Source organism: Macaca thibetana, chromosome 6 (assembly GCF_024542745.1).
Source record: "Macaca thibetana thibetana isolate TM-01 chromosome 6, ASM2454274v1, whole genome shotgun sequence".
In the NCBI taxonomy this organism is placed as follows: domain Eukaryota; kingdom Metazoa; phylum Chordata; class Mammalia; order Primates; family Cercopithecidae; genus Macaca; species Macaca thibetana.
Window position 1 is genome coordinate 13610105 of NC_065583.1, and position 25112 is coordinate 13635216.

Here is a 25112-nt window from a genome sequence, read left to right on the forward strand (position 1 = left end):
TGCCTCCACAGACTATGGAATGAGGTTATTTGTAGAGAATCCCTTGGTAACAGCAATGGGAAAAGACCAGACTCATTCTTTAAGGACCTTAATAACAAAACCCCTGCCCAAAAACCAAAAACCAAAACAACACTGGCTGGTAGCTATTCAGATGTTTTCGGATGCAACTTTGTAGATGTTTCATCCTGTCACTGGGGACCAAACAGACCTCTCCCTTACTGATTACAATGAAAATATGTTTTTAAAAACAAACACTTTACTTAAAACTAGGGATTTTTTTTTTAATTAGAGGGAAGATTAACTAAATGCATTTTCTCTTATAATTTAATCCATTCTAATTATCCTGAGACTGTTTATGATGAAATACTTAAATTTTGTGTAGCTGCTATTTTGTGTGGGTTCTTTATTACTCATTAATGGAAAAGTTCAATAATAGCCAATGATGTGGTTACCTTTTGTGGGTCTGATTATAACAATGCATATAAGTGCATGGTGAAAAGGATAAAGAATCAAGCAATAAACCCCATTTTTGACTGGCAGGTTTTCAAGATGATGGCATTCTATTTTCCAAAGGCAATAATGGCAAGCCTTTAAAGAAGAGCTCGTGAAATAGAATGCTATGAAAAAAAGAGGGCTGGTAAACATTGAACCCAATTAGGCAGGAAACTTGGGAGGAAAAGCAAAGTCTGCTGCTTACATGAACATCTGGGATATCCTGTATGGCTCCAGATAACCCAGGAGATGAACCAAAAAATTGCAATGAATTCCCAGATGTTACACTTGGGTCATGCTCCAAAGGAGCCAAGAAATTGCAGCGTGGGAGGAATGAGGGTAATTGTGAAGTTTATTGGGCTGAATGGGGACAGAATCAATGAGGGTCTTGATTTTCCAGAAGGCATGTGTGGTACTTGATTGAGTCAAATTTGGGTGTCCTGAATGATTTCTTGATGTTCAGAGCCCGTGCAAATATAATCTTGGAATACAGAATCATGAGGAATGAAAAGAAGTAAGAAAAGGAGACACAGGATGCTGTGTTCTAAGATATTGGCTAGGCAGCATCCTCAAACTTGAGAAATGCCAGCTTCCTTCTTCTATGTACGATCAATCAGGTCATCTGGTAAAATAAGCAGGTTCCATTCCGGGTAAGAGAGGCAGTTTATGTCTGTCTGTAAGAACCAGAAGCCAGCAGGGTGCTGAACAACCTTTGTTTGGAAAATGGATAGTGGGTGGGTGTGATTTTGACCTGCTACTAACTTCTTGATGGATTGGAAGCAAATTTGTGAGAGGGAGGTTGGAAGTGGAAGAAATGTCTAATGAGAATTTTTTTTTTTTTTTTTTTTTTTTTGAGATGGAGTTTTACTCCTGTTGCCCAGGCTGGAGTGCAAGGGCGCGATCTCGGCTCACTGCAACCTCCGCCTCCCGGGTTCAAGTGATTCTCCTGCCTCAGCTTCCCGACTAGCTGGGATTACAGGTGCTTGCCACCACACCCAGCTAATTTTTTGTATTTTTAGTAGAGATGGGGTTTCACTATGTGGGCCAGGCTGGTCTGGAACTCCTGACCTCAGGTGATCCACCCACCTTGGCCTCCCAAAGTGCTGTTTTTTTTTTTGAGATGGAGTCTTGCTCTGTCACCCAGGCTAGAGTGTGTAGTGGCGTGATCTCAGCTCACTGCAACCTCCATCTCCTGGGTTCAAGGGATTCTCGTGTCTCAGCCTCCTGAGTAGCTGGGATTATAGGTGTGTGCCACCATACCTGGCTAATTTTTGTATGTTTAGTAGAGGCAGGGTTTCACCATGTTGGCCAGGCTGGTCTCAAACTTCTGACCTCTAGTGATCTGCCTGCCCCAGCCTCCCAAAGTGCTGGGATTACAGGCATGAACCACCAACCTTGCCACAAAATCCTGTGTTCTTAAAAACTTTGTTATCATGCTTGCATTTCTCTGGATCCAAGTGAAGCAGACATGGATGGATGAGCCATGTCTTTTCTTTATTATTAAAAAATATAAATGGACAAAGTGGGGCCTGATGATTCAACTTATGCAAGGAAGTTTTTCAATGTACAAAAGATTCCTTAGGTAAATCAGACATAAATTGGAGCTAAGGTGAGCAGACAAACAAACAAACAACAAAAGCTCAATTCACTACCCTCAGTAATTCAACAATGCCTCATCAGCTGGGCAGCACTGTGCTGTATCTATCCCTTGAATGTAAAGTCTTTAGTGCATATTATGGGAGCCTACATTGAAAACCTGCCTTACAGAAGACAGAAAGGCTTGATTGCGTTAGAATAGCCCATTCATATGCTTCTGCATCAAAAGTAATGAAATCCTAGAAATGGACAGGTCCTTAGAGATCAGCTCATTCAAGTGTGTTCTAAATTCAGTCAATCACATGCTGCATTTGTGACATTTGCAATATCTGTACTATTTACTTAATATTTTTCTTTAAATTTACTCAGGCCTAATATCACTACCTACTTTTGCCCCCTCCCTAAGCAATAATAGCTGTATAATCATGAGTTTGATGTGCTAGTTACATTTTTTCCTAATACTGTATTTATTTTTAAAAGCCCGACATGACTATTCAATAAGGTGTATTTGCAGACCAATGAAAAGCATCTCAAGTTTGTGCATCATGCCCTGGAAGGCAATGATGTGATCCAACCCTTTCATCTGCGATATAAAGAAATTGAGGTCAGGAAGACTTGGTGACTTGCTCTAGGACATACCAAATGTATATGGTAAAGTCAAAGCTAGAACACAGATGTCCTACTTCATCGGCCAGTCTGTTGTTCGTGATACCATAATGAATTGGCTGCCAAGTGATGAGAAAAATGTCCATCACAAATATCTAAGGGAGCTCAGCTCTCCAGGAACCACTTTTTTTCCCTTCTCCTTTGATGGAAAGTCTTTAGTGCATATTGTGAAAGCCCAGAGCCATAGACATGGAAGGCACATGGATTCTCTATAAAAGCTCAAGTGCAGAACACTCACTATACGTTAGGGCAATGCATCCCATGTTTTTCAACAGCTCTTATTACATGTTCCCCTTTCTTTGAGCCTGGAATTTTCCTTGTGTTAACTCTCCTCCATGAGTTTATGTTTCAAGAGTTCCAAACCGTTCAGTTCTTTGTTCCGGTGAAGTCAGGAAGGAATACCTTATATCAAGCTATTGACTCGGCAAGCTTGGCCCCATCACCGTGAACCACAAGCTAGTCCATCAAACCAGTTCCCCTGAAACACTAAGGGAACAGCGCAGAGGACGACACAAATCACTGTCTCCCCACAGAGCTAAAACACCAAGAATTCTCCCCTTTTCTTTTTTGATGGGAACTCATAACATGAGGAGATATTACTAAATCACATAAAAATACAAAAAAAAAATGCTTCCATTTAAACTACAGAATGATAGTCATAAAGTTAGAATGTAATTTGTGTCTATCTTGTCTATTTTCCAACTGACGCTGAAAGCCCTTCAATGTCTAGGACAAGTAAGCAAACGCTTCCAGTGATGAGACTCTCGCTGCTGGTAAAGCAGTTATTTTCTTTCCTTTTATTTTTTTTGCAGTGGTGTGAAAACATGTTTCTATAAGTCTGCCTCCCAGTCCTTGTTCTGGGGTTGGATAGGAAACCTCTGGCAGACTGACCCAGACTCAAAAAGAACTTCTAGGCAGGTGGTGACTCCTGATCTGCACTAAGGAAGCTCACATTTTGGCCAAATTACAGGGGAGTGGTGGGAGAGAATCAGCAATGGAACAGCTTTTGCATTCTGTTAAAAGTTTATCCATCATCTTTATCAGTGAAAGGCCACCACTTTAGGTTTTCACTTAAAATACAAGAAGGAACTCCAAGGATAGTTCTAATAAGAGCCCCTGAAGGAATAGGTTAATTAACCAATCAGAGAATTAGTTGCTTCCACAGGCCTGGTGGTAAGGATGGTTCCACAGTGGCTAATTCCATCTCAACTTGATCTCATTGTAGAGTCATGAAAGCTCAAGTGTTCAAGGACAATAGCCACTAGGAAAAAACAACAACAACAACTTTTCATAACTTAGAATGAGACTGGAATGAGATTCACAAGTAGCTGTCCTCAGTCTGAAGTTGGTTAATTCTGACAGTCACTTTCTTCCCAGCCTGTTCCCTATTGTTCTGAAGCACTCTCCCTCTCGGACTGTGACCCTGTCTACTTCTGATGACAATCACTTAATCAGCACATCGGATCATTGCACGGCTGGTTTTACCTTGGGTAAAGATTCATTTTCCTTATTAACATCACAAGCACCGATTTCTTTCCCCAACCAATTAAAGAGGAAAAATAGAAGGGCCCAGTGCGATACAGGGAAAAGAAAACTGTTCTGACTTGTGGCACCTGGGCAGGTCACTCAGCCTCACAAGGTCCTAGGAATCAAGCCCTTATGATTCTGAGATGAAATCGGAGGTTAGGACCACATAGATAAAATACACAAGTTGAAATAACCATTGCAGCCTTTACTCACTACCCAGATATCAAACAGTTCACTCAGGGTTGGGAAGTGCCCAGTGTGGGCAGATTTAGTCTGCGGGTCAGTTTGTATTATTCAGAGCAGATGTCTGGGTAGCCCATGTTCAGGAGATAATTGCAAGAGTCCACAGTTAGCATGTAGCATCCCTCCTTGATTCCCCAGCAATGCAAATGTTGGCTTCTTCTTGCATTTTGCCCAATTGTTCTGCTCATTAACACAAGCTAACATCTACTTTACCTCTTCATGAAAGGCTGATCTACATTTACTATATATAGTTCTTAGTGATTTTGACCTATTATTATACAAATTCTATGGTTCCTCCATGCTCTGGTGTTATAGCCTTTGCATGGCCTTTTGATGTTAGTTCCCAGTATTTTTTTAGACAGGATCTCGCTCTGTCACTCAGGCTGGAGTGCCGTGGCGTGATCTTGGCTCGCTGCAATCTCTGGGCTCCCTTGAGCCTCCCTGGGCTCAAGCAATTCTCCCACACTGGCCTCCCAAGTAGGTGAGACTACAGGCATGTACCACCATGCCCAGCTAATTTTTGTAGCGATAGGGTTTCACTATGTTGGCCAGGCTGGTCTCAAACTCCTGATATCAAGTGATATGTCTCCCTCAACCTCCTAAAGTGCTGGGATTACAGGTATGAGCCACTGCACCTGTCCTAGTTCCCAGTATTAATAGGGGGTAATGGTGGTGGTGGTGGCAGATGACAGGAACAACAACCCATTTTAAAATTATGCTTAAAGAATAAACCTCTTCTAACCACACAATATGCTGTCTGATCTAGTCATAAGAGTAAACCGCATACTATACAAAAAATGTTAATATATTCCAAAGATACACATGAATTGTGGCTCATATGTATTCAAAGTATATTTTTTATCTACACAATTCTGTCGATTTTAGCCATGCCATATATTTAACTTTTAAGGAAAAGGTTATATAACAATCATTGCTTCGTAGAATCCAGCCTGCCAATAAGTTAGTTCTAACAGTTAACATTGAAGTGTTATACCTTATATTTAAATCTTTAGCAATCTCTACTAAATTGCCACATATAAATAATTTGGTTGCAAATTTCAGAAAGGCATTAACCAAACATGGATTGATCCTGGGGCTTCCACCTGACTAAGTTTTAGAAGTCTGTCCTTGTGTCCTCATCTTTTCTCCCTGTCTCTCTTTTTGACTCTTTTAGTACAGTAAATGTAATCCACAAGGACTGATGTGAACTGTTCAGTTGACTATTTGCAATGACCCCAAGAAAACTACCTCACTATGACCTTTTGAAAACAGGCCACAGACAACCCAAGTGTCCAACACCAACTCCCACAATTCTGCCTTACGAGATATTTCCCTAGGCATTGTTTGCTGACTTGGTATCATTTCACTTTTATGTATTTTCTATTTTCAAAATACAGCATTTGAGGCTGCGCTTGCAAAGGACCAAAGAGCCCCCATTTCTTCTCTGTCAGTATCCCCAAGGAGGAGAACTGATGCTGGGCTTGTAAATTGTCGCATTTACTTTAAATGAAATGACAGGAGTGTCTGCTCAAACTAGAAGACTAAAACTCCACAAAACAGCTCTGGGGGCCAGAGATAGAAAAGCAAAAGTTGCAATTATGCATGCATGAACATCTCTCTGGTTTTTGAATGGCAAATCTCACTGATCAAGGTATGCTTGGCTTTGTTTTTGAGAAAACCACCGTGAACATAACTATGAGGAGATGGCACATGTCCTACTAATAAAGCCACAGAGCCCTAATTTCTCACAATAAACGGCTTTGTAGTAAAGATCTTTATAACATACAGAGTACAAACTCTAAAGCCACAGGAGATCATCGTTCTGAACAAGAGATTATACTGGACCAGCACTCTCTTCATTTTGGGAGCTTTACCTGGCATATCAATTTACACTTTCTGTACGTCTCTCCAGAACACATGTATGTCATCTCACAAAGATGTGAAACCTGTACCAAACACTTCAAGTAGCAGAAACACCTTTTTTTCCCAATTTACCTCACCCAAAGGGCTAGCTTGACCGAAACATCTATGTTCTCTTATTGGCCAATATCCTTGCCGTTCTCTACTGAGACCAAAGTTGTCATCTTCCCATCTCTTTTTCAAGGGCCCCGGAAGCATTTTAGTACATCTATTGTTTTCTCTCCTCTCCCACTCTGTGATATCTGGAGTAGAACCCTCGGATCCTTCAAGCTGTAATTGGTGTCCTTTTCTTAATGGGGGTGTGGACCTGCCTTGCTTTTCTCCCCTCTATCCATCAAGATTTGTGCAATTCAGGAGTCAGATTTTTTTTTTCCCCCCGTAATGGGCCACACAAGCAGCTTTGTGGGCCATGCAGTCTCCTAATTACTCAGTGCTGACAGGTGGCACGGAAGCTGACGAGGCATCAATGAATGGGTGTGGGTGTCCCGTAATAACACTTTGTTTATGGTCACTGAAATGTGAATTTCATATCATTGTCACGTGCCAGGAAATAGTTTTCTTTGGATTTGTTTTCAACCCTTAGAAAATGTAAAAACTATTCTTAGCTGGCAAGCCACAGGAAAACAGGCAGCAGGCCAGATTTGGCCCTCTGGCCGTAGTTTGGCGACTCCTGCTCGAATCCATCTGGACTGCCCTCTTGTGAGCTATTTCCAAAGTAAAGACAGATTGTAGGTAGGAGAGAGCCAGCAGGCATCACTGTGGAAACACTAACCCTGCGCCTCTGTCCCCTAGATGTGGGAAGGGGCAGCAAAGGGGAGGTGAGGTTGGATTGTATGAATTAAAAGAAAGTAGGATTATCTACCTCAATGCTGATGATTGGCAAGAGGTTTTGAGGGGAGGATTTGGGGCAAAGGAGATATGGGGAGGGGAATGTTTATTTAAATAACACCAGGCATGCAATAGTACAGCAAAAGGAACGCCCCTGATGAATGGATGCTATTGTAAGAACTGTCTCAGTACTGGGCTGTGCACAGCCCTCCCTTGAAAGTCTTCTGAATTATTCCTCAGACTCTGCAGGGAACTGAGGATAAAAGCGGCTGCAGGGGAGCAAGACCTGGAGCGTCATCGAGAGATTGCAAAAACAATTCACTGCCAACAGACTGTCCCAGCAGGGTCCCAGTGCTACGGCTGTGGCCCTGATTGGCATGCTGCCCCTCGGATGCCCAATCAGATGGAACTGGAAGAAATCGAATACAGAGTCAGTCCACTTTATCTCTGTATAACCACTCAAATGAACAGCATGGGAAACTGAGTCTGATCTCATGAATCAGCCCTGCACAAGCTCTTAGCCCTGTCTCTCACTCCAGGTGGCCCATCTGTGACTGGGGTTGTTAGGCTGGGACAGAGGGGAGGGTCTCAAACTTGATGGCTGGGATCAAAGGTAACTTCAAGGGGCTAAACTGTAGTTTGGCTGGAAAAGTCTTTGAGAATTTCCATGCAGGCAAGTAGATTAGTCAGCTTGGTATAAAAATGGATCCTAGGCTTGATACAATTAAACAACAAAAGTAAAAACTGGAGGTAAAATGATGCTCAAGTTGACAACTTTGTCATCCCAACTGTCTGAGAGATGTGGAAAGCCAAAGACCATTGGCTCCCAGCTCCTCTACGAAAGGGATGATTAGGTACATTTAATCCAGTATAGTCCTACCCTAAACCACAATTGTCCCAAAAAAGACAGAAAAATAAAAATGAATAATCTCCAAAACTATTTCTTCTTAACAAAGAAAATGACCTTTAAAATATTCTTGGTCAAGAAGCTTTTGTAGAGAGGTGGCTGAGTGAGAATAAAATGGGACCAGAAGAGGAGATATTTAATGATGGTGGTGGTGATGGGGAATCTCAGGACCTTATGGTGGTACCTGCTATGGAGGGAACCCCGGAGTCCTGCCTGTCTCTAACCTGGCCTAAAATTAGTGAGTTCACCTTGTTGCCCGCAAAGCAGGGATCCAGTGATCCAGCCAGCTGAGAGAGGATTTAAAAAGGGGAGAGCTGCAGACCACAGTGATTTGGGGTGCTTGCAACCCCCAGACAACAATTTCCCATGCATGTGCATTTCTCCCTCCCCGAGATTGGAAGTTTGGAGGGGTTTTCTTATCTGCTCTGGTCCCTTTCCTTTCAACTCGGAATCCTGGAAAGAAGGAAAAGCCCTTCCCAATTAGGGACCTCCTTTTTCTCCTTCCCTATCCCCTGGGAGATTTGGAGAGGCAGCAGGAAACGTGGGAGAGCACTTGTGTCCCTGAAGGAACAGCCAGTTGCCATGCGCGACCGTCACTATAGATCTACGATTTATGAAAATAAAGCAATATGTGCCTGTTTCGGTGCCTGCCGTTTGCCTACCAATGGTGCAGTGTTCACCATTCCAGCCCTCTCGGCATTCACATTTGCCATCTTTACAGGTCCCGTGCTCAATGCAGCGGGGGTGGCACACGCGCTGGTCACACGCTGCGCCTGTCCAGCCCTCTTCACAGCGGCAGGCTCCCCCGATGCAGACGCCGTGAGTGCCACAGTCTACTGAGCACACTTCTGGAAGAAAAACAATGATTACAGCTCAACACCACAGCTGGTGAAACCTTCCATGGAGTCCAGACCACGCACACGGCCCGGACCCCTGGAGCAGGCCCTGAGGCCCAGCGCTCTGTCATCTTTGGAGGCTTGTCTCTCCTTGGCTGGGTATCTGTTCATTGTTCTATCTTTTTTTTCTAGAGAAGTGGTTCTTAAAGTGTGGCCCCTGGAACCAGCAGCATCAGTATCACCTGGGAACTCGTTAGAAATGTAGATTCTTGTGCCCCAGTTGGACCCAGTGAATTAGAAGATCTGGGAATGAGACTCAGAGATTTTGTTGGAACAAGTCCCCCAGGTGGTTTTGATACTCACTAGAACGTGAGAACGAGTCTTCTAGAGATTGAGACTGTTTTAATCAGTTTGGCAAAGCTAACTGGGAAGTACCCACCTGAAAAGATCCATATATGGATCCTGACTCTCTAGCCAGCTAGGATTCCTCCCCCACTGACAGCCTGAACTGACCAAGTCCAAGAGGTCAGTTGCGGACCCTGCTGCTCCATTCCCATGATGACTGCAGATACCCCCCTTACCCAGATCGGTACCTTGGCGGCAATAATGACCGCTGTAATTATGCTGCATTTACACAGCTTCTTTCTCAAAGGAGCTCAAAGTCTTTTGTGCTTGGGGAGGAGACAGACAGACAGATATGCACTCTCTGGTATTCCAGACCTCTCACGCGAGGACAAGCACATGCCAGACATTCACCCTTTCATCAGTCTACTGAGGGAGGCGTGGCTTGGCATGCCAGGGGAAGGAACACCGGGCCGGGGAGTGGGGCCGGTGACTCACTCAAAGTCACGCAGCATATCTGCAGCATAACTGGGTTTTGGGTCTAGGACCCCACCTCCTCCTATCCTCTGCACAGCCTTGCCAGGACCACCAGCATCAGAGTTGAAGCCAGAGTTGAGTGGGCTGAGAAGACATCCCAAAATAGCCCATTTTAACTGACTCTTCTCCTGTTTTTTTTTTTTTTTTTTTCTTTTTGGAATGAAATATTCATTTCTTTCCCATTGTAGGCAAAGCTTCACATCTATTCTCTTCCTGATTGCCATGGCAATCTGACAGCTGTCTCACTACCCAGAGGAAGGGGGTGGAATGATCGCTTGCTTGGATAGGGACTTGTCAGTGTGAGCAGAACCTTTCTCAGGAAGGTTGGGACTGGCTTGAACTGTTGAACTGTTCCATTTTTAAGGTCACTCTGGAGGGAAGACACATGCTCTAAATTTTAGGAAAATGAAGTGTACAGCGCGACTTCATTATTTTCCTGTCACTGGAGTATTACAGAGCTTTAGAACATGTTCACGCAGCACCCCGAGGGAGCCTCTTTTCTGTTTTATGGGACGTTCCATTTAGTTTGTCTGGGGCTGAATTGTTCTGTTTTGTTTTCTGGTACCTTTAGGGAATGTACGTAAGAAAACCTATAATGCAAATGGAAGCATCCCTCCTGGGCCCCTCATCCATTTGCGGTGATGGAACCAACCCAGTGCTTTTTGTTTGTTTGTTTCTCAAAGATCACAGACTCCACGACTGAGGAGAAGAGAATGAGAAAGACATATTGTGATTCATCAAAGTCCCCTTATCCCAAGCTAAGTGTTAAGAGTAGATTCCCATCCATCTGAGAATGGAATGGAACACAGGGCAGGAGTGTTGGAGAGACGAAGGAGAAAATCTTGTGGCTTACCAACAGAGCAGTCGGGACCCATCCAGTTGGGATCGCAGCTGCAGAGGCCCGTGTCAGGCAGGTACGTGCCGTGCCCGCTGCACTGGTCTGGGCACTGGACCCTTGCCAGCTCACAGTTCAGACCACCCCAGCCAGGGCTGCACAGGCATTCTCCATTCACACAGACCCCGTGGCTGGAGCAGGTGGGATCCAAGCAATCAACTGAAAAAAACAGAAACAAAAACAGAAGAATAAAAGCATTGATCACCCATGGAGGATGGGCCATGAGACATGGGCTTGCTGCCGAATGGACCAGTGGCTCCCCAATTCCCATTCACTTGCTAGCAAGTAGAGCAGCCCAAGAAATACTTATGTGGTCTCCTGAAGAACACCCATAAAAAGTAAAAGGCTTCTTATTTGTCAAAACACCGAATCTCAAACTTGAAGAAGATGCAAGAGAAACGAAAAGGGGCTTTCTCAAGCAGAATTAGGAGAAATCAGATATAGAAGTATGCCGTTCCACCTTTAGCATCTTGTGCTTATAAAGATTAGGACCTCGACTGAATCGTATCAGAGCATCTGCAATAGGAATGTGAATACTTGCCATGTTTCTACATGCGTTGCCAAACTGCATTGCCCCTCACTATAAGAGAGAAAAGTAGAGAGGCTCATTGTAACTTTACTAATACTTGACTTCAAAAGGTAACAAAAGATGAAAAGGAAAAACCAATGAAACTTATAAATGAGTCACTTTCCTAATGAGGTTTCACTTAGGCTAAGTCTAAAATTAGTATTCATTCTCTGAGCACACACCCACTGAAGGAGTTAGTAAATGTGCAGGATAGAAGAGGCGAAGTTAGGTGTGAAAATGATTCAAAAGGGATCACCTTCCTACAGGTAATCACCAGGGGACTGGATTCCTATCTCTGGCCGAGGCACTGACCTTCTACCAGTCAATCAGATGAGTTGATGGGCAGAGTCCAGTCATTGTGGTTCTTGCCTGTTCCACTGTCTGATTGTTTGGCCATCTTACTAGAGTGGATATACATCCAGTAGGTGTATATCCTCACAGTGAGGAGAGGAGTGAGCTGCAAAGGCCAGTTCGACTTTTTGCATGACAATGTGATCTCAAACCTGGGACCTCCATTCAATCTAAGGGTTGAATAAATAGGGCCTTTTAGAGGAAGCCCAGCTTTCTTATGTGTTCCTGTGTATTCTCAGGAAATGATGCAATGCCATTTGGAGAAGAGGGTTCTTTGTGTAATATGTGGTTTAATGAGAAATGATGGTCTAGCAGAGGGCTCAGATGTTGCTTTGTGGATCAGACAAATGTGGATGTATCGTCACCTTATTTGATTATGACATATTTCTCCTGTTTTTACGGCTTCCAAATCAGGCCTGTTGGCCCAGATTAAAGGATTGCTTCTTCCATCACCTGGGGGTACAGCTAGCTTGGGACCACTTTGAATTCTCTTCTTGAGGAGACCACACTGACAGTGTTATTAAATCCTTCCTGTGTATGCGTGCTGTCTTATGGTTTAAATTCTCAGAAAATTTTGTTTTCTTTCCTTGCACAATGCCAAGATTGAAATATGCAAGACTTCCGGTCTCTAAATAATTCACTATTACACTAAGATGGTAATTCCTCAGGGTCTCAGCTTTCTGTAGGATCTCCTAAGACATTTTTTTATGCTGAGTGTCTTTTTTTCTTTCCCTATGGGGCACAAAATAGTGGTTTTTTGTTTTGTTTTGTTTTTTTGTTTTTTTTGAGACAGGGTCTTACTCTGTCACCCAGGCTAGAAAGCAGTGGTATGATAATAGCTTATTGTAGCCTTGAACACATGAGCTCAAGTGATCCTCCTGCCTTTGCCTGCCAACTAGCTAGGACCACAGACACACACTGCCATGTCCAACGAAGCTTTTTTTTTTTCTCTAGAAATGGGGTCTTGCTATGTTGCCCAGGCTGGTTGTGAACTCCTGAGCTCAAGCAATCCTCCTATCTCAGCCTCCCAGAGTGCTGGGATTACTGGTGTGAGCTACCATGCTCAGCCATTAGTGTATTTTAATAGTGTATTTAAATATGATATTATTTAGATTATCCATGCCACAAACTAACCAGTCCTGAGGGACATCAGACTTGAGAAATTTGGACTTATTAGAAATCACAATATTCCAAGAAGTTTCCAAAGGGCAGCCCTCCCTTGAGGCAAAAATAATAATTTTCAGAGGTAAGAGATATTTCTCACAATCCCATTTGCATATTCTTAGGACGGTATTATTTATGGAAGTCATTTCAAAACCATTTCAGGCATGGGGAAAAAACAGTGGTTAAAAAAAATCAGGGGTACACTCCCCCAGAGGTGAATTTTAGTTGCTTATTATTATTAATTGGAGATATTTATGATGATGTTACATAATCTTGTTACTATCACTTTACAGTTGAATTCATTGTCTCAGGGAATATAACTCCTGATGACATAAGCCCATTTGATACCTTCAGATTTGCTCCATTTAGGGTGGTGGAGCTCATCTGAATGTAAACTTGAGCTGAAAGCATCAAACACATAGAAGACAAAGGGCAGGCCGGGTGTGGTGATTCACGTCTGTAATCCCAGCATTTTGGGAGGCCGAGGTGGGTGGATCATGAGGTCAGGAGATTGAGTCCATCCTGGCTAACATGGTGAAACTCTGTCTCTACTAAAAACACAAAAAATTAGCCAGGCGTGGTGGCCGGTGCCTTTAGTCCCAGCAACTCGGGAGGCTGAGGCGGGAAAATGGCATGAACCCAGGAGGCAGAGCTTGCAGTGAGCCAAGATCATGTTACTGCACCCCAGCCTGGGTGACAGAGTGAGACTCTGTCTCAAAAAAAAAAAGAAGAAGAAGAAAAAAAAAGACAAAGGGCTGTGCAGGGCCTTTGGTGTCTCATGCCTAGCACAGGTAAGGGAATATACCAGGTGTTCAATACACAGTTGCTGCAAGAATGAAGGACAGACTATGCTATAAGCATTTGTCATTGATGGGACAACCTTCCTGTGTAGAGAAAGGACTGATGGGAAAGAGAAATGCTGCTAACGATTTCTTGCTTTTGGAAAAAATTCATATTTGGGGATCTGTAAATTATGAACAAATTCATTCAGAACGCATCATGTTTATATTCTTCCAATAAAGGAAATTCTGAAGTTCTAGTTTTTCACTCTGCCCTCATTTCTAATAAGGCAAATATCAAAATATACACAAAAATATCTTGTGGCTTGTTGCTTCAAAAATTGCTCTCAACCTATAATTAGCCATTTAAAATATTTGGTGAGGTGCCAGCAGCTAGGAGCTTTCAAAAAAAAAAATCACAATCTTTTTCTTAGAAGGATGAAATAATAAAAAGTAATACACTAAAAAAAAATGAAAATGGCATTTTTCTTCCAGATAAATTAGCTCTCTCTTCTCTATCCTGAATTATGGTATAAAGGAAGGAGGAAAATCCACAGAGATTTATTAGCACCGGTACTAGAATGCCATCAAAAAAACCCATTTATTGTATCTAAAAATATGAGTTAACCCTTTCTCTGGTCAGTGATACCAGTAAATATGCCCTTTGTGCTATATAATTACAGCAGTGGATGGAATAACTAAATTCAAACTTCAAGAGGAGCAGTTTTACTACGAATTTTAAATTTGGTTCCGATTTTCTAAGATGGTCTTGTGGCCACGTCCTTAGAGTCTTTAGCAGGCAGGAGGGACTATGGCATTTTACGAAGCTTTATAAATAGTAACAGTGTTACACTTAAAAGGGGACAGTGGCCTTTACCAGCTAAGTACCATGTGCCTCGAAACACCAGCCCCCTGGCAGCTGAAATCATTAGAACTCATTTAGTCTTGGGCCCTCTGTAGGTTTGACAAAAAAGGGTTGTGAATGCAATTTCTATCCCTAAGGATAAAAAAGGAGGTCAAGGAGTTTTACAAACAATATGTACTATAAGCCCCTGAAGAACCATGAATTACATTTATGAAGTTAAATGTCATTGAAAAATGACTCAACCATGAAACTGACATGAAAACATGGCTGACTTAAACTAATATGTCAATTCCTCTCTCATCACCTTCCCACTCCCCCAGACATCATTGAATGAAACCTCACGAACACATCCTTTCATTTTCTTGTGCAAATTTGTTAATAGTACAACCATGTTTATGCAGGAAAAACGAAGGGATGGCAACTATTGATTTAGTTGCCATGGCCATTTCAGGTAAATTGTTTGAACGTTATGACTATGATGAATATCAGAAATAAAAAAGCTAAATTGAAGAAAAAGTGCTGATCCAGACTTTCTGATTCCATTTCCTATTTTGAAAACAGCGTATGAATCACCTCGGTTCATTTTTTTTGGGTAGCAGAAATCAATAGAGGAGATTTCATCCTTTCATAATGATTCACGTGGCTTGTTTGGTTGGATGGTTAATTCACTCTGAACATTTAAATAAGACTGGGTGGGATAGTGAGAAAGTTGAGAAATCACTTGAGATTCCATGCATACAGCTGTGTATAATCTTTACTGGAGAGAAAAAATTCGAAGACTGGCAATGTTGTTGCCCTAGCACTTTCCTTTCTCCAAATGATGCATGCAAAAGGTCGTTTTAACCTTTCTTGTCATATTATTGGCCTCTCTTATGTTTTCAGCGAATGCAGCTTTGCCTCCTGCAATCCATTTATCTTTAAGAACTTTAACCTTTCAAGCAGGGTTATTAAATCAGTATTTCCTCCACCCAAACTCCCAATTTTTTATGATGCAGACATAGGGAGGCTACCTTTTATAATAGAGGAAAAATTATATAGAAAACTGAGCAAGTGAAGATCTGGGGGTCAGACTTCTGGGCCCCATTAAGGGCATTACTGCTGATATATTGAAAAATCTTAGAGGAATAATGTTATGGAAGCTGACTTTTGGTAGCCATAGTTCTAAAAACGATGAAATACGGGGTTTCCTAAGGGAACCCTGTGTGGGTGTATCTAAGTATAAAGCACTGTCATTACTTTGTGGTGAGAGCTGTGATGATTGATTATTTTGTATGGAACTCTGGAGATCCACTGTTGTGGGGATGAAAGAATCAATCAATTAGCATCTGAGAACCTCATAAAACCTGAGATCCCTTGTTAGCCTGGCCATGAGGAACACAGAATGCATATGGCATCCAACAGGATCTTTTTTATGGGGACATCTTGGGTGGTTACCTCAAGTTCATGCAGAATAGGCAGGGGCTTCACTTTTCCCCCTTAGTTTATTGGGCAAGTTGATACTTCTATTTCTATTGGGGACACGGGAGGGAAAAGGGCCATTTGAGTTGTGTGAGGACATTTCACTGGGAGATTGACTTAGACAAAAGGAGCCTCAGCTGGAAGACAATGACGAAGCCAATTCAGAGATTGGGGAATGGGCAAGGGGCTGAGAGGGTCTATGATCGTACCTTCCTACCAGCTGTGGCCAATTCTTTGTATGGTGAGAAGTAATCAATGGGCAACCAGAGACCATATTGTGCAAGGGCAAATACAGAGCAGGAAGGCTGACAGGCAGCATGGCTCTCTCTTGCCTTATAGCTACTGCAAATCAGTCCCAACATTTTGGCACAAAATAATTTATCTCAAATAACTGATCAAGGTAACTAGGACTAGTTAGAGCTGCTTTTGGATCCCCTCCAGAGAGGTGCTCTTTCTCTCTGTTCCTGTATCCCCTCTTCTATGTCCCCCCTCCTGATCTCCAGGCCTGATGTCTGACCATATTGTCAGATTAGATTCAGTTTATGATATCCCTGATTTTCACCCATGTGTGTGAGAGGCCCTTACATATCTGCCAGGGTGAGATTTTCAGGATCCATCAAATCCCATCCCTCTTGCTGCACTCTCACTCTCCTCTAGTTTTGTGCAATTGTAGGTAAACCAGGCTAATTTGCCCTACATGGTTTTTCTAAATGACATAAAAAACCTATAGTCTTTCAAGCCTGATTGCTGTCTATTGATATTAATTTTTGGTGAAATATTTACACGGACATATATGGGTCTTAGATTACCAGGAAGAGTTAGTAACAGCAACAACAACAACAAACAGCTTTTTGTTTGGAATGGAGGCAAGGGGCTTAGGAATTCTTGTTTCTTTTCTCTGAATAGCTTTAGTAATTCCCAATTATTAAATAAAGCAGGAGAAAAGAGGAAGAAAGATAGGGCGAGGGAAGGAACAAAAGAGGAAAAGAAAGAGAAGGGAGGGGAGGAAAAGTAGAAGGAAACAGAAGACAGACAGACAAAGGCAGAGAGAGCAATTTAAAGAGAAAAAGGTGAAAGAGAAAAGGAATTAATTTCTATAAAGGAGAGTAAAACAAAATGTTTCTTCTAGAACCATCTCCAGAGGCCTTTCTTGTTCTACAGCTAAAGAAGTTTATCAAAGCAAAAGAGTTTGAAGCTTTTTGTGCAAAATGTTGAAACTTCTCTTGCAAAACACGCAGCCCGAGACTGGGCTCATTAGCAAAGGTCGGGCCCTGCAAACACCTCCCTCTACTGCTGCCTAGCTCAGAGACTGGAGGGCTTACCTTCCTCACAGTGCTCGCCTTTGTAGCCAGCAGAGCAGACACAGTTCCCATCAATGCAGGAGCCGTGGCCCCCGCAGGAAGGATCGATGCACTGATTCATGGGCACGTCGCACTCTGCGCCTTTCCAGCCACTGTAACACTGGCACGTCCCTTTAGAATATTGTCCATTCCCACTGCACAGGACAGGGCAGGCAGCTGCACAAACCAAAGACAGAGCACCAGGTCACGAAGGGTCAGCATCTGAGGGGCGGTGGCAGTCTAAGGAGGTAGAGCTGTCTGGCCTTGGGGCTTGGCTTACAGTGTTCTAGGTTGGGGATTCTGGCTGTGGAAGTGCAGAACCATTGCCAGATAAACAACATAAGTGCTACTGATAACAGCGGCTACCACCAGTTAAATGCTTGTTATGTGCTGGGCACGGTATAGAAAGAAGGCTTTATGTGCAATTCATGATTTCATCATCATAATCACCCTATGAGGTGGAGGCTACAATCGTGGTTCCCATTTTTGCAGGTGAGGTTCAGACGGGGGAAGTGACATGTGCAGTCACACAGCTCACAAGCAGGGGAGCCCAGCGGGGAACCAGGTTGGCCCAACTTTGAAGTGGTGTCCTTCACTAAGTGACACTGAAGTACTTATTGTTGTTCTGTTGTTGGTATTGGAGGTTAGAATCCATTTTGCTGATTATTTCACCCTCAGATCAGTCGACTCTTATTCCTAATAAGTTTATGCCTCTTAAAAAGGAAGGGGGGATGAGACACATCTGAGCCACTAAAAGTCTCACTGCCTCAGTTTTCTTATCTATACCATGAAGAAATGAAGTAGTTCCCCCTTTATCCGCAGTTTCACTTTCAGTTTCAGTTACCTGTGGTCAACTGCTGTCTGAAAATAGGTGAATACGGTACAGTAAGGAATTCAGAGAGACAGAAATTGCATTCACATAATTTATGTTACAGCTACTGCTTTAATTGTTCTATTTTATTATTATTGTTAATCTCTTACTGTGCCTAACTTATAAATTAAACTTTATCCTAGAAATGTGCATGTAGGGAAAACATGGTATGTGTAGGGAAAACATGGTATGTGTAGGGTTTGTACCATTTGTGGTTTCAGGTACACACAGGGGGTCTTGGAATGTATGCCCTGAGGATAAGGACAGACTACTGTCATTGTGCCTCCTTCAAAGTGTAATATGTATAATAAAGTATAATGATTAAATATGCTTGACTTATTAAAAAAAAAGAAAAGGGGGCAGGTAGGCTGAAGACATGAAATTTCTAGCAGTTCACCCTTCAGCTGTACCCTCTTCCATCTGTTGGTGGGAAGAAGGTTGGAAAATCAGTGGGGATTGTCTGGGAGGAGACTACTTACAGCTTTAATCAGTTTGGCCTCAAAGGTGCCAATTCCCGCCTTTCAGAGTTCATCAAGAATGGGATTTCAGTGGTCATTCTCCTTCAGGTCTTGGACTTCTCACTTCCACATCAGTTTGTAAAGAGCCTAACTTTCTAGTCTGCCTTCAAATTTGGGCCTAAAATCCTCCGGCTATGGAAGTGGCATTTGGAGGCCTTCAGAAACGATGGACACAGGTGTTTCAATGACTCCTGGTGTTATCCATGGTTTGGAATGCACAGGTCACAAGAATTCTGCATGTGTGTGTATACACATCTACAACCTGGGTGAGCTCCCTGTGCCATGCAGCGATGGCATACCTAATCATGTCACTTCCTAGTTACCTGCCCCACCCAGCCTCATGAATCCCCTTTTGTTGTCATGTTTCTATGTAGTTTTTATGGTAATTAACTTTCCTCTGTGCATGTCTAATTTCCCAAAGATATAGTCAGCTATTCAAGACAGGGACTATGTTTATCATTGTTGATTTCCTTCTGTTGCTACATTCATCAATGGTGGCTTGATTAGGTAAACATTTCTCCTGTGTTTCTGATATTCAGAGATTTCCCAGTGGTAGGGGGTTGTGGGCAAGCACTAAATGGCCATTTATGAAAGACGTGGGAAGAACAGTCCCTGGAGTGAATCTCATGCTGTAAACACAATGTCTTTTTTCTGGGGAAGTGCATGTTTGACCTTAATTGCAAACTGATTTGAAATAGAACTATCTCATAGTTGACATACAATGAAGGGGATATTTCCCCTCAAAATGCTTTATAATAGGACAGCTGCCAAAACTATTGGGGGCGCTATTTTCTGTAGAAATTTTATCCTTATGAATGTACCAGAGAAGAAGAATGAGTTCAAAAGTGAGAACTTCAAAGCCGCACATTGAATTTAGATGAACTGTCTAAATGTAGGGATCATACTCTCTATCTCCAGGATGCTTAAACAGAGGAGTTTGTACAGAGTTGCTACAGAGGCTGATTGTCTAAGAGAGGGTAGTAAAAGAGCTTTGAACCCAGGGTGCTCAAGATTTAAATTAGGGAATATGCAAATATGAAGTAGCATGAGAAACTCTGGACTTTCTTAAAGTTTTGAGAGGGATTTAAGACAGTAAGTTTGTTCCATGCCAGTTCCTCCTGAGACTCATGCTAAGCTCTAGGTCAGGGATGGCAAGTGTGTGCGTATGAACTACAGTACTACCTTTCCACACCACTGCAGACATCACTAATTGATCACGGCATCTCGTTCCCCTGAGCCTAGACAGAGCCTCAAAACTGTCAATGCAGTGCCCAGGCTGAGACCGGCAAGCAGGCAGAGTTGGTATTCAAGAGAAAACCTACTTGTCATTTCTGATCTAGGTAACAGTGAAGGTATTTCCTGGTGGGAAGACTAGAATCAACATCACTTCTCAGCCCCCTTCCAGCCCTGCACTGAAATAAAAAAACAGTGAGAAGTATGGTTGCACAATGTGTACTTGGATGAGCTTCCAAGGGCTGTTTCTGACTCTCTGACCTAAGGGTTATATATTGGATGGGCTGTCATGGATGGCAGAGAAAGTTACATCAAATCACCAACACTAGTCTCTGATTACATCCTCCTTCCTCCCAAAAGGTGGAGGAGGGTGGAAAGTAAGGTGCAAAAGTTTTGTCTTTTTTTTTTTTTTTTTTTTTTTTGAGACGGAGTCTCGCTCTGTCACCCAGGCTGGAGTGCAGTGGCCGGATCTCAGCTCACTGCAAGCTCCGCCTCCCGGGTTCATGCCATTCTCCTGCCTCAGCCTCCCGAGTAGCTGGGACTACAGGCGCCTGCCACCTCGCCCGGCTAAGTTTTTTTGTATTTTTAGTAGAGACGGGGTTTCACTGTGTTAGCCAGGATGGTCTCGATCTCCTGACCTCGTGATCCGCCCGTCTCGGCCTCCCAAAGTGCTGGGATTACAGGCTTGAGCCACCGCGCCCGGCCATGTCTTTTTTAATTGATAAAAAATATAGATAAAATTCTTTTCTTTTTTCCTTCCTTCCTTCCTTTCCCTCCCTCCCTCCCTCCCTCCCTCCCTCCCTCCCTCCCTCCCTTCCTTCCTTCCTTCCTTCCTTCCTTTTTGAGACAGAGTCTTGCTCTGTCACCCAGGCTGGAGTGCAGTGGCATGATCTCAGCTTACTGCAACCTCTGCCTCCCTAGGTTCAAGTGATTCTCCTGTCTCAGCCTCCTGAGTAGCTGAGACTACAGGTGCCTGCTACCATGCCCAGCTAATTTTTGTATTTTTAGTAGAGACGGGGTTTCACCATGTTGGCCAGGCTGGTCTCGAACTCCTGACCTCAGGTGATCCACCCGCCGTGGCCTCCCAAAGTGCTGGGATTACAGGTGTGAGCCATTGTGCCTGGCCGAATTATTTTCTTTATTCATAGTGACACTGTTCCTCTTCTGCATAAACTTCAAATAGAAAAAAAATAGGATTGTCTAGAAGGTAAGAATGGGTTTTATTTAAAACCAGGTGCTTGGGAAATCAAATTTAAAATTTGACCTACTTAAATTACTCAGTGAAAAAAATAAAAAATAGGTCAGAGAGTTCTCCACCTTCCAAACGCAGCCTTCCTTCAGGGTTTGCTGCATGCTCACTGGGAGTGTGGTCAAAAATGCAAAACACTGTGATGTTCACTGGAAAGCAGGACACTCGATGGGCTTCGTTTATGCCATACAAAGAAGTGGAAGGCGGCACATCAGGGAGCGAGACTTTCTAGTAATCCAGTTGCCATGGGGCAGAGTGCAGAAACACCAGATGAGCTCCCTCCGGTGGTGGCTGGGGTGTCCTGCATGGAGAGCACCTTCCCTCTGGGGCAACTGATTGATTCTCAGACATAACTCAACCCAGGGCATCCCAGTATCTGAGGCTCAGGCTGATCTTTATTCAAGAGGCTGGATGTGAAATGGGGAAGCTCTTGTACTAATAAGTCTTATATTTTTACTATCACACAAGCTGCATTATTTTTTATGACAGGTTATAGAAAAATGACACTGACTGCCTACTCTGTGCCAAGAAGTATTATGGAGCAGAAGTGGTAATAGCAAGGGTTTTGGTGCCAGAAAGACCTGAGTTCAAAACCAAGCCTGTATCTTACCAGCTGTGGATTTTGGCAAGATTACTGCACCTCTCAAAGACCCAATTTCCTCTTCAAAAAATTGTCTTTCAGCATTGATGGAAGGATTAAGTGAGATAACATGTATGGCTCACAGGAGGGGCTGACACTTGGTAGGCAAATGAACAGATGCTCCCTTATAAAATTTCCATCTCAATCTCCAATCTGACTTCAAGGGCTAATAAAATAAAGAAATGCCATAGGTCTTAAACAAGCACACACAAACACTAGCAACCACCAGACGTATGTCAAATCATACTAATGGAAAGATTTCATTCTTTCTTCTTCCAGTCTTTTCTGGTGTGGGAGGGAGTTGGTTGTGATTGGTCAGGTACGAAAGTGGAGCGTTTTGTGTCTCCGCATGTCTCTCTTCTTCCTAAGGCTTACGGGAGCAGAACATTGTGCATTCAAGCTTCTATGTAAAATTAATTAAAATGTTTGTACAAATTGACTATTCCTGTTTTACTAAATCTAGTAAATGGAAGCTCTAAGACTCCCACAGAAGAAAAATAAATTACCACTACCACTAACAACTGACAGGTTAACAGGCTGATGACAAAAAAATGACAGAATTTAGATTCACCTAAATGGTATAAAGCTCATTTTAATGATCCAGCTGAAGCTCCCCCGCCCCCCCAGCCTCCACGAAGTTCTCTGTAAGGGATGAGATGAATGATCAGTGTTATATACTCGGTGGGAAGTAACAGGAGAAGCCACCTGTCCACTTGGAGCTTGCAGTAGAGAGAATACATGGAGAAAAGTTAAGGATATTGGAGAAGCTCAGTAATAAAAGCAGAGCGAAAATGACTGCATCTTGACAAATAATTTGTGGGCTGGACTAGATGTGTAGAGGGAATTTCAAATAATGTATTTAAAAATTATTTGAAGTCTGTTTTATACTTATTTCATTTTATTATTATTATTTTTATTTATTGGAGACAGGGTCTTGCTCTGTCACCCAGGCTGGAGTGCAGTGGCAGGATCACCATTCACTGCAGACTCTACCTCCCTGACTCAAGCAATTCTCCCGCCTCAGCCTCCAGAGCATCTGGGACCACAGGTGTGCACCACCATGCCTGGCTAATTAAAATAAAATTCTGTAGAGATGGGATCTCTTTATGTTGCCCTGTCTGAACTCGAACTCCTCAACTCAGGTGATCCTCCTGCCTCAGCCTCCCAAAGTGCTAGGATTATAGGCATGAGCCGCTACACCCAGCTGAAGTCTGTTTCAAAATTTCTTTGGAAAAGAGAGGTGAGAATGCTTAAAGCTAGTACTCTAAGCGAATTGTCAAAATAGCACTAATAGTTGGTTGCCTTATATCCCAATTAGTCAGCAACAGTGATGAATAACTCACATGGGTTAGTAGCTTGGTTAGGTGGTAGAGGATAAGTGATGGAGAAAAGAAGATGCATTGTTCCTCCTGAAGCAATTGAGGATGTAATATTTGGGTCACGGAGGCCAGGTAAACAAAGATCGGTGACTCCCCAAACCAAAACTCCAAAGGCCACCCCATTGGCTTTTGAGGTTGTGGACTTAACTTGGTGCTGAGCAAAACAGTGTCAGAAAGGTGAGTTTCCCTTCTAGCAAGATCCCTGCAACTGGCAATCCATCTGGTAGAAAATTAAGTAATAAAATTTGACCCCCACTGCACACTGTATTCAAAAATAAATTCCATACTATGCAGCCATAAAAAGGAATGGGGTCATGTCCTTTGCAGAGACATGGATAGAGCTGGAGGCCATTATCCTTAGCAAACTAATGAACAGAAAACCAAATATTGTATATTCTCATAAATGGGAGCTAAATGATGAGAACACATGGACACATACAGGGAAAAAACACATACTGGGACCTTCTGGAGGGTAGAGGGTGGGAGGAGAGAGAGGATCAGGAAAAATAACTAATGGGTACTAGGCTTAATACCTGAGTGATGGAATAATCTGTACAACCCCCCATGACACAAGTTTACCTATGTAACAAACCCACACTTGCACCCCTGAACTTGAAGTAAAAGTTAAAAAAAATTCCATACAGATTAATGACCTAAGTAGAAAAACAAAAACTACAAACGTATTAGAAAAAATACTGGAGACTAATTTTATTTTCCTGGGAGGGAGATATGTAAGACATAAATTCTAGAAACCATGAAGGAACAGAAGATCAGATTTGATTATGGAGAATTAATATCTTCTCTGTGACAAAGGATACCCTAAGCAAAATTAGGGGACAAGCAACTCTGAGAAGAAATATTTTTTTCTCATGTTTTACAGCATAACGTTTGATATCTGAAATACGCAAAGAACTCTTGCAAATTAATAAAAAGATGAATGAAAACCTAGGCAAAGCACATATCAGAAATAAGATAAGTTGCCAATAAAGGTAAGACAAGATACTCAGCTTCATTCAAAATTAAGTAAGTACAGATAAAAATGATGAGAAATATTTTTGGCTTATCTGACTGGGGAAAAAAATAAGGCTGCTTACACCCAATGCTGCCATGGCTGAGGGATGGGCTCTCTCCATCCCAGTGGATGGGTGCAAATCAAATCTAGTTTTCAGGGAGATGATTTGTCACTCTGTGGACAGCTCCCTGGCTCACCATGCCCAAGCAGGAAGTCTGTTGACTTCGGCATCTCAGTTTTCCTGACCTATTAAATGGGCAGAGCTATAAAGGTCTGTATATGTAGGGAAGGAGAGAGAGAGACAAAGTTGGAAAGAGAGCTGGCAGTGATTATGAAATACAAATGCAAAGATCACCAGCCATCCTAAGTGTGATGCTCACCTCTGACCTGAACAGCCCTCTCCCCCACCCCCGCCACCTTCCTGCCCAGAGTACTCAGACACTTTAGTTGGTTTCAGTGGGGGCAAGAGTTGGCAGGACCCCCGTGAAGAGAGGAAACCAGATGGTGCATTGTGACAGATGGGGTCAGAGTCCCTGGCTCAGAGGGCCAAAGTTCAGCTACACCAACTTCCTCATTCCCATTCTGTCAAATGGCACATTAATAAGCAAGAAAGTGATTCAGGGAAGAATTTCCAGAAGGACAAAAAACTCATCAGGTGTTTCAAATCTCTGACATTCAGGAGCCATGTGGGGAAAGAAGCACACGCTGACTTAAGCACGAAAGTATAGATGCTTTAATTAATCCGGGGTGAATTTAATTGCTTTAGTTAAGTGGAAATCGGGTTAAAAATGATGCAGAGCATGCTGGGGTGTGTTAAAAACATGACATATGAGTTGGATGAATCGATAAATTAAAAGTGCACAGATGTTTTAATTAAACCCAGGGAAGTTAACGAA

The 25112-nt window shown here is 42.8% G+C and overlaps 1 protein-coding gene and 1 long non-coding RNA gene across 7 annotated transcripts in view; one reads left to right on the top strand and one right to left on the bottom strand.

Annotated features, from left to right (window-relative positions):
- The window catches only part of TENM2 (teneurin transmembrane protein 2), a 1303382-nt gene that overhangs the window by 122082 nt on the left and 1156188 nt on the right, over positions 1-25112 (bottom strand). For all 6 annotated transcript variants that reach the window (XM_050794625.1, XM_050794624.1, XM_050794626.1 and 3 more), the window contains 3 exons: positions 17297-17491; positions 10748-10948; positions 8842-9027 (listed from right to left, as the gene is read on the bottom strand). In XM_050794625.1, the coding sequence (XP_050650582.1) occupies positions 8842-9027; positions 10748-10948; positions 17297-17491 (582 nt within the window). The remainder of the gene's footprint in view (positions 1-8841; positions 9028-10747; positions 10949-17296; positions 17492-25112) is intronic.
- LOC126957141 (uncharacterized) overlaps positions 1-25112 on the top strand; it is an 83224-nt gene that overhangs the window by 24722 nt on the left and 33390 nt on the right. The window lies entirely within an intron of this gene.